At 36.2% G+C, this 10,322-nt stretch overlaps 2 protein-coding genes across 2 annotated transcripts in view; one reads left to right on the top strand and one right to left on the bottom strand.

The window, feature by feature from the left end:
- LOC118751839 (pollen-specific leucine-rich repeat extensin-like protein 1) overlaps positions 1-9,419 on the bottom strand; it is a gene marked incomplete at its 3' end in the record, with an annotated part of 33,136 nt that extends 23,717 nt beyond the window's left edge. Inside the window, 1 exon segment of the mRNA XM_036486664.1 lies at positions 8,919-9,419. Within this exon segment, the coding sequence (XP_036342557.1) occupies positions 8,919-8,927 (9 nt within the window). The 5' untranslated portion in view covers positions 8,928-9,419.
- Positions 39-1,479, top strand: LOC118751838 (odorant receptor 67d-like). Its single transcript, XM_036486663.1, has 4 exons — positions 39-799; positions 909-1,098; positions 1,162-1,317; positions 1,426-1,479. Exons 1-4 carry the CDS (start codon positions 39-41, stop codon positions 1,477-1,479), a joined length of 1,161 nt encoding a protein of 386 aa, XP_036342556.1.
- Positions 9,420-10,322: the final 903 nt, after the last annotated feature.

Here is a 10,322-nt window from a genome sequence, read left to right as displayed (position 1 = left end):
TCATTTCCTAGTGCAGCTTGGTGAAATTAGTTTCCAAAATGCAAGCTCAAGCGCGCCCTTTGGAAAACTATAATAAAGTGCTTACCATCGTTCGCTTTTGTTCTCGCTTGATTGGAGTAGATGTTGTCAACCCGAATTATAAATTTAATGCGGTAACAGCTTTTGTGGCAATAGCAATTGCTTGGAACTTTTTGTGCTCTATGAATATGGTGTACAAAGATATTGCTACAGATTGGACAGTGCTTTTGGATGTATTCGCACCAATCAGCTGTGCAACACAAGGGGCAATAAAGCTATATTCAGTAACAAGATATTCGGAATTGTATCGACAGTTGGCTTTGGAAATCGGTGAAATATACGAGAAGTACGAAAAAATTGGAAGAAAATATAAGAAAAAATTACAAGAGTGGAATGGCAGCATGAGAAAGATATTAATCATTGGTGCTTTGATATACTTTGCATCTGCTTGCCTAGCTTTAATCGCACCACTTATTGTGTACATATTAAAAGGCGAAAGACACCTAATTATTCTGTGTCAAATGCCATATATAGACGCGACCACTAACCAGGGCTATTTTATTACGATCGTCTACAATATTTTATGTGTATTCATTGCGGCATTTGGATTGTATGCGTTTGACTTGTATGTTTTTCTCTTTCTAACACACTCGATGTTCTATTATGACATCTTCGAATTGAAAGTGAGTGATCTGCATGAATTGCTGCAACACAACTCAAAGGATAAACGAATAACACCTACGCTGAATGATATTGCAGAATGGCATCAGTATTACTTGGAGTAAGTCTTGAGATACATACACATACATACATATATTTAAACATGTACATACATATGTATGTATATAGAATTGAATTATTGATTAAAAAAAAATTTGGTAAATGTTTAGGTTCACCGATAATTGCAATTTTATTTTCTTTTGGACCATCACATCCCACATGATCTGCACAACTCTGGGCATCTTGAGCACCTTGCTAATCATCATGTTGAAGGATTGGCCTGGTGCTTATCCTTACATATTTCTCTGCTTCGTTTGGTTATATATGTATTCCATATTGGGTACGCGCGTTGAAATATGCGTAAGTATACAAATATTAAATAATGTTTTATCTTTGGCACAAACAAATAAAATTTTTGTAAAGAATGATCAATTTTGTGACGGAATTTACGACATTCAATGGTATGATTTGGAGGTAGCCGATCAGAAGACCGTACTGCTAATGCTCACGAAATCTCAAGTTCCACGCATTATAACTATCGCTGGAGTTGAGCCACTATCGGTGAACACTGCACTGAAGGTGATCCTAAAACCAACAAAACTTCTCTTAAACATAATTTAATTTTGTTAAATATTATTCACAAGCATGCGTGTATGTGTGTGTTTTAATTTTATTGCTTATTTTTAGATCACACGCTCTATCTACAGTTTGGCTATGATGGTAATGCAGTTCAGTAAATAAGAATTACCTACATTACAAAGTATTGTGAAGTGAAGGCAAAATCTATAATAATAAAACGATAATATCGAAATAAACTGTTTTGAACGTGGCAACCCTAATCAGGCATATATTCAGACTAAAGTTTTCTTAGAACTCTTACGTTTGACGCTCATGTCTTAAGATTTCAGATAACTTGCGTATACATTTACTAAATTCAAATTTTAATCAGTTAACAACCCCCTTTCATAATATTTTGAAAAAAAAACAACGTTCCTATCCCTCTCATCTTCTTTCGTCTGGCCTCTATATTGTGATGTTTATTTCAAATACCTAATTTGCTCAATTCAAATTTAATTTTTTTTTTGAGCCTCTTGGTAACCTCCTACATCTAGTTACGAAATAAAGCCCTTCCAAAACCATTTCTATTGATGCCCACATTGCAATAATTACAATATCAATTTTTAAAAGGAGTCAACTCTTTTCAAAAAAGTAAAACCATATTACAGATTAGCATTTCACTTTATTTTGACACCTCGTTAATAAAAACCGAACGAAAATAATTTGAGTAAGAATAATAATATATTAGCGATTATAGTTTTGATAAGCATTTGGCCGAGCTTTTCCTCCAATTTGTGTTATCCGTCCTAATGTTATAGTACAAATGGAGGGAACTACAATTTTATGCCGCCGCCGAACTGCAAATGGATTTTATGAGAAGCTTTACAGCTAGACTTGAGGTTACTGAGGTTTCAACTTACATTTTTTAGATAAATGGGATCATAACTTGTTCATCATAGTCTGATAAGGATGCCGCCTATTGCTGCCAAGCTGCACATTTGATTCTGAATTACTTTTTGTTATGCAGTTCCTAAATTATGTTTGGTGGCCCGGTCTTAACAACGCGATTATAGACTTAGAACACAAACACAGAAATACAACTCGAAAGGACATATTACCCGATTTACTAATCAAATTCGAAAGGTCATTCAAAATTGAAACATTTGCATGAAACACGAAAGCTGCTGTAACTTACATACATATGTACGTAGTTAAATTAGAAACCAGCAACTGGAAAATCAAGGTCAAGGTCATTCATTTGACCAGGAATAATTTATGTCAGTCTAACTTATGTACATAAGTATTTACACAAAACTTTAATGGGATTATCGCACATATGTACGTATGTATGTACATATATTGGTTATGAGACAAAATAGATGTGTAACGTAAGTTTCACTTCTCCAGTGTGGCCCAGGCGCACTTACTTTTATTTTAGAGCTTTGGTAAAAAATTAAAAATCTTTGTGGCAACACTGCTCAACATGCATACATATCAGCCTAAAATTTTATCCTAAAAAAATATAATTCAGATTTTTTTATTGTAAATAAAAATAAAAAAAAATAATTAAGTTCGTTTCTTAAGTCTTTAGTTTTTACTCGTTCGGAGGTCCAAACTACTTGTATACTATGAAGTATACTAAGAATAAGATCCAATACAGAAAAAAAATTGTATTCCGCAGATGCTATACAATACATTTTTCTCTCGTGAACGACGTTGTGTCCGTCGAGTGTGGGGAAGCAGTGTGTAGAAACCAGACGAACTTACTGATAAAAGAGGTGCGCGATACGTGACGCAAGTATTATGACTGTGGGCCCAACGACGCTGATTTTTTCTTGAACCCCACATGCAGGGTCACTCGAGGCGTGCTGGGGTACTCGAGTCTAAGGTCTTTTGGCGGAAGATCCCTATATGGGCGGACTCCATTACTAGTGTGGGACGGCAAGGCTGGCATTCAATTTCGACAAGGTTGCGTACTCTCACCTCTTCGCTTACCTTAAGAGACTGGGGAGGTGTTGGATGCTGCCATGAGGCCACTTCCCGACGGCGGACTTCGTTGATACCGGTCCAGTTCACTGCACCATATTGACTATGCTGACGACATATGTGTTTTGGTGCATTGTCTTAATGATGCCGGTTTTTATCTGGAAAGTCACTACTGCAATAACCAAATGCCTGTAAGTTTCTGTACATAGATGTTTTAGAATGACACTCTGAATTTTTTGCTTAAAAAAGCTAAGATACCCTTGACATCTGGATTCGAAGGCGGAAATGGAAGTAATAGGCCTCACTTTACACAAAGAGGACGACGGTATTGCAAAAAAAATATTGGACTCAAATCGCCTAGTCCCCTAGTCAGAACTTGTCAATATGCGGGTGTCATATAGTTATGATAAGTACTATATGTATGTTCATATGTAGGTACATAGATGCTACCAACGCAATTACAGCATATTATTCATTAACTTGTAACTTGAGAAGAAACTATTGGCATTTTGAAGTGAGTGCTTTTATAAATGCAGTAAGTCTCACTAAATTGCTGCAAAAGTTTATTAGTTTCACATTCACTCAGTTCAACGGCAAACCTGCTGTGATCAATTCCACTTCTGTCTGCTACACATTTGGCAAGCAACAGAGCCAATGAGCCGTTTACATATACATACATACCAATGCAGTAGACGACCAAGTAGATAGCAATAAATAAGTACATATGCACACTAGGGTGCAACACACTCCATGCAAAAAAAAAGAAGAAAACTATACTTTTTTTACATCGAAAATAAAAAACGTATAGCCTTTTAAAACTTCCGCCAAAATATTTCAGAAAAATATTAAGATTAACGTGAGCTGGACCTCTTTGAAAATGCCTCCGAAAAGCGGATTTTTATATAGTTTCTAAGACTACTTTTTCTAAAAAATCCCCTCAGCTAATAGAAGAGTTTGAGCTTAAATTTCTGCATAAAAATGCTTAAAAAATTTTATCAAGGGAATCAAAAATAATAAGATGATTGGAATTATTTTCAAATCGTTTCAGCTCACGTAAATATTAATAGTTTTTCGAAATATTTTGATGGAAGTCTTGTGGCCTTAAAACAAAAATAAAGTGGGTTTAAAGAGCTTTATAAATTGGCATTTTCATAAATTGTTCAATATATAAACATTTAAAATCGACTATAGCAAATTTTGTAATGCCACGAAAGAAATCGAAAATTTTTAATGACTCTCCCTAATGTACATAAATTGCATGCAATCTGCAGAACTGCAACCATTTCGCTTCTGAATTTAACAATGTATTAAATATGTGTGAATGTCGTTACAAAGCAAGTATTCCGGTTTTACAAATTAGGTGAAAAACTGTAGCAATCAACTTAGTGGTATGTATGTATGTATGTATTTAGTCTCAATCTCAGCTGAGACAAAATCTGCTGGCAGCATGCAATATATGCAAATACCATGACAGGTTAGTGCATTTAAACTATTTACGAACGTACATAGGTACCTAGGTACATAGGAAAGCTGGAATGCATTTTGGTCCAGAGTATGTACGTGGTCAGCGATATTACTCGTATTTAGTGGTACTCCTGTGCATACGAGTCGAGTACTATACATACGGTATGTATGTATGTGCATGTAAGTATGTAGGCAGTAAGCCAAGTTAAGCACAGTATCTAATTATGTAGTATACATATATGTATGTACATACATATGTTTATCATTTACAGGTAGATATGTATGTACAAGTACATATGTATACACAACATATTTACAACTCTGTGAGCGCATATTGAATTAGCTTGGCACTTTGCAAATTTGCATAGAAAATTATAGCTTGGGCTCAGTGCTGATGGGAGACAATAAGCAATAACTTTATGGTAGTAACAAAAAAAAAATTACTTTAGTGCTGAAATGTGTTGTAATAAAAGTAACTAGTGTTTACACGTTTCTTTATATTTATGGATGTACACACACATACAAATGTACATACATACATGTCGTAACTTGTGTAGATTATCACATGAGAGCATTGCAAGCACATTGATGCAACGTGATGCACGTTTCCTTCTGAATACAGGTACTTTATATTTACTTAGCTACATACATACATATTTATACATGTATATACATAGCTCGTATATGAAAAAAAAGTTTGTATTAATAAGCAAATCATTGATAAAATTTTCATATTACAGATGTATGTAATATTTGCTGTTTTTCCACAATAATTGTGGACGAAGCCGAATATATTTCATTATCTGACGCTTAAACTTCATTATTGCTCTGAAGTGTTGCTTTATACCAATCAACTTCATTGAAGACCCTAAATGGAATTGTGGGTGGCCGGAAACACCGGAAACAAATTTTTCCAAGCACTCAGGCAACAGACCACCGTCCAAAAAAAAATATAAAAAAATTTTGCATCCAGAAAAATCGAGTATTTTCAGAAAGTAGAGAAAAAAGTACTCATATTTGCATCCGTGAATAGAATATTGCCCTGTAATTTTTTAAACTTTATTCAACATCGTTGCAAGAGTTTTTGTAGTTTCTGATTGTAAAACTGAAAAAATTCAAAATCAAGGATCCAATAAACCGGATGGATTTTTAACAAAATTTTCCGATTTTTATAAAATTTGATATCCAATGGCTCTTTAAGTCGCTGATTACAAAACTGGAGACAGTTGTCAAAAATTTAAAATGGCGGATCCAATATGGCAGATGCAGTGGTTGATAAGTACAAAATTAAAAACAATATTGGAAGATTCAAAATGTGTGATTAATTTTTTGTTAAGTTTATATATTTACTCTACATTTTTGTCTGCATCTCTTAATTCAAAAACTACTCCTATGCTTGAACAAAAAAGCCAAGAGTCGTAAAAAAATTAACATCTGTGCATTTTTTTTTGACACAACTCTGGACCTTTCTGAAACCAAATTGCGCCAAAATCTATCAATCTGTAAATAGCGACCACAAAAACAATGTTAAAACATATTTTTTAAATTAAAAACTTTTTTTTTTAACGTAATGACACGAATATTTTTTAATGCCCAACTTTGTCTTTACAATTTTTGCCATTTAATGCCAAGTGGAATTGAGCATACGAATTTTGGGGATATAAAATATTGTAAAAACCAGACTTGCCAAAACACAGCACTCCGTAAGCAATTTCTAATAGCGTGCTACGGACATGGCACCCGAACAGACACCAGCTTGCCGAATAGTCCTCGCCTAGGCATATCAGAAGGCATCGCATAAAACAACCTCTGTACCCGACAGCATACGGACAGCCCATAAACGGCATTCACAGTGATTCGGCCGTGATTTACATCGCCTCCCGACCTGTGAATGGCGTCGTGGGAACACAGCCACCTGACGTGGACTAGACAAACTGTGCTAAACGAGTGCCCGAGATGGGGAGTGTTACCGCATGACTCGCAGCAGCTCTTCACATGCCCCCTAAACCCCACTCTACTAACGCTCCTATCCTTATGGACCAACCCAGTTGGAGTAGCGTCCCAGCAGGGAAACCGCGGACTAGTGAATCAAATTTCTAGTTCCGTACTACGTCTTTATTGCCAAAAAGGAATTAGTCCGATAAGAACTAGATCCCCACCAACCCAAAATCTTCGAAAGGTGGTACCTTTAAAAAACTAATTTTTTCAGTTTTTTTCACTAGAAATCTATATCTAAAGTGACGAATTTAGAACTGGTTCAAAACTATAGAGAAAGGGATGCAGAACGAACTAGATCTCATCTGGCGGATTTTGAACTAGTTCGAGGGATGCAGCGGGGGGCTTGTTTACTTTACATAGATATGTGTTCGGCGGCTTTTTCGTTCAAATAAGCTTGTACTCTGTGCTTCGCAGATGCCTTTTCATAGCTTGGTAATACAAAACTAAAATTTGTGTTAACATTTCAACATTTTGGGACCGTCTGGATTCTAGAAATAACAGCGATCACCTCTGCAAACTCAGCTGCAGCTAAAGGTATTTAAAGGTCTTTTTTTTTAAATCATTCAAACAAATTTAATTTCGAATTGAAAACACATTTCTTCCAAAATAACTTAAAATCGCACACACGGAAGAACCAAAAAGATTGAAAAATCGTGATACTTTTTCTTTCGTCTGTCAATTTTAGAACTGGTTCGGAACTATAGAATTTAGGACTCGTTCGGAACTATCGTAAAAGGGATGCAGCGGGGGCAATTGACATTTCCTAGGACATCGCCATGTTAAATTCGCCAGTTGCTTGCATGCAAAAGAGATTTATCGCCAACCAGTACTGGGTCTAAATGTATTAGAAGGGCACCAGTTCAGAACTAAAGATTTTCCCCATAGGGGTACTTCTGCGTCTCCCATTAGTTGAGCTTGTCGACGAGGATTGAGGGAAAAGCCTATCTGGGCGGGGCTGAGTAGGCGTTACAACAACAACTAGAACATGTAATTGGAGATGGTTTCGTCATGCAGAACAGTTACGCAGGTCACCATGTTATCTGTGTAGCCTTTCGTTTCAAAGCCATGGCCATTCAGAGGAAGCGAAGCTCTCCCCCTTTAGGGCAAACCTTATTGAACGTAATCGATTCTATTGTACCGCAACTCCTTCCTTGTTTTAAGCAATCATTAATGATTGGAGCACTTACATATACTCTTGCTTAAAAACAGCAACAAAAACGGTTTGCACATTTCCTATGAGTTAGCGTATCATTTCAATGTACAACATCTTCATTTGTTTTCTAGAAAATTGATTACGCCAAGTTTTTCTGAAAGTCTGGATTGTATATAAAAAAAAGCAATTTCTCAGATTTCCCAGGTTTGTGATATTAAGTTTTTTTTCAGGTTAAAGTTGGTGGACGCAGCACGAGATTTACAACAATTATAAGAATTTATATACAAAAGGCCATTTTTGGGCCCTTGAGGAGCGTGGAATTCGAACTTGCTATTTATTTTTACCCAAAAACGGCCGCTGTGGAATGCGATGATGCAAAAGTAGGGTAGAAAAATGAAGGAAAATTGCAAACAATGTTTCTCAACAATGTTTCGTTGTGCCTCTTTGCGCTTTGGTGAAAAGCGCACCCAGCGGCGGTTTTTGGTAAAATCGAGTTGCAGTTTCGAATCCCTCGTACCCAATGGCTTCCAGAAACACCTTTTGGTGGTATAAATATGTGCATTTTAATCAACTTTAATTGTGTTAGGAGCTGTTCTGTGAAAACTGAGAAATTGTCTTCCTATATAAAATATAAAAACTTTCAGAAAAACTCCGTTTTATCAATTCTCCAGCCGACTGCTGAACAATGTTGCTTAAGACAGCAAAAAAGTTTCAATTCAGTACAAAGTTCAAAGTTTTATAGTTCAACAATACAAACACTTCACTTTACTGTATAATAATCTGCACACACAGCTGTCTGAAAATTGCATGCGAATTCACCTTTGGCCTTACCAAAATCTATGGCTTGAGATATATATCTGTTTGAATTAAATTATATGCATTGCAATAATCAACAGTCGAGCTCTCGCTAAGACAAACTGCAGCACTGACGCCGTTTTCTATGACTTTATTATCTTCATTTATCTTGCTGCATATGCATAGTCTTGCTACACGTTTATTATATATTTCTTTTGTTACCTACCACATTCATCGCTGCACAATTGTTTGTGTTGAGTCGTTAGAAATATATCAGCACTTATTTGTCGGTGATTTTTGCAAATTTTTTCGCTCAGTTTTTTTAAATTAAATAATATTTTATCTTCCAAATCGCTGCGTAAACGCTCTTAGCTGATGCTGATGCTTCAACAAATCTTGAAAGCCACCCACCACGTCTTTTGCACGTTGCGTCTCCTACTAAACCGCTAAACCGTTCTTGTGCTGCGCATAAAAATAAACTATTACTATTTCTTTTAATAGCCTACTCGATCGGTATTGACAATGCCCCGTTTGGTATTGCCTTTATTTGTGTTAAGCGCGTATTTGAACTGAGCCGCCGCAAAGTGGTTTTGGCCTTTTTATACCAGCCACCAATCCCAAAGATCACAAACCACTAAATAGGTATTTGCGCAGACAAAAGTGGCGTTGGTGGTGTAAGAGGTAAGGTCGCCTGTTGCAGAGTAAACAAGTTCAACAACAGCTCAGCTTAGCACAGCAAATAAAAGCTTCTTAATGCTACGAGTATGTTGCATGCCAATTGGGGTACGAATATGCAGCAACAAAGCCTAATAAAAGAGATTAGTGAGCGAGCGTAAGCAAAGTAGGCATTGTGCGCAAGCGCAACCAACAAGTTGCTGTTGGCAACAACTTCAATGCAAACAGCAATCGAAGAGCGCCAATCAACCGCAACCACAAAGGTGGCAAATTTTACAGTTTTACAAAAGCTTGCAATTGTGCGATCAGATAGCGCTCCCGCATTCATTGTGTTCAACAGGAGTTTCTGATTGCCAAGTGTGGTGAACTCGCGAACATTTGGTGAGCGTGTGCTTTTGCAATGCTCTCTAAGTGCGAAAGAACTGCAACCAATAAAGCGTGCATACATATGTATGGGCGACAGTGTTGCCGTTTTCGTGGAGCAAATCTGGTAGAATAGTTTTCTGAATTTTAATTTTTATAGATTGGTAGATTCGTTTTCCATTTCTTTCTATTTTGTGAGAAGAGTTTTTTTTTACTCCATTCATTATTAAGAAATGACAAGTGCCGCAAAATAAATGAAAACACATTATCGATTAAAACCAAAAAGCGGTATATCGATGGATTTCCATCACCATAGATCTTTAGTCGTGCAAATAGACTGCCAAATCGGCTATATGTCTGTTTTCGGCCCATACGAAATAAAGTTGAAATTTTGATGAAACTTCATTTAATTTTCTGTAAAAGTTTGAAGTATTGATATACATAGGTTTTGTTGTAGAATTAGCTATATTTTTATAAAAAAAACAAAAACTATAAAATACCCGGCGTACTTCGCTCTTTAAAAGTATTTCAGAACCCCTACAACCCCCTGCCCCCTCCTAAATACGGCCTTGTATGTATGTATAGCTGATAA

The sequence above is a fragment of the Rhagoletis pomonella genome, unplaced genomic scaffold (genome assembly GCF_013731165.1).
Source record: "Rhagoletis pomonella isolate Grant_MI unplaced genomic scaffold, Rhpom_1.0 Rhpom_scaffold_01033, whole genome shotgun sequence".
Taxonomy (NCBI): Eukaryota; Metazoa; Arthropoda; class Insecta; order Diptera; family Tephritidae; genus Rhagoletis; species Rhagoletis pomonella.
Note: the sequence above shows the minus strand (reverse complement) of the source record. Positions and strands in the feature narration are given on the sequence as shown.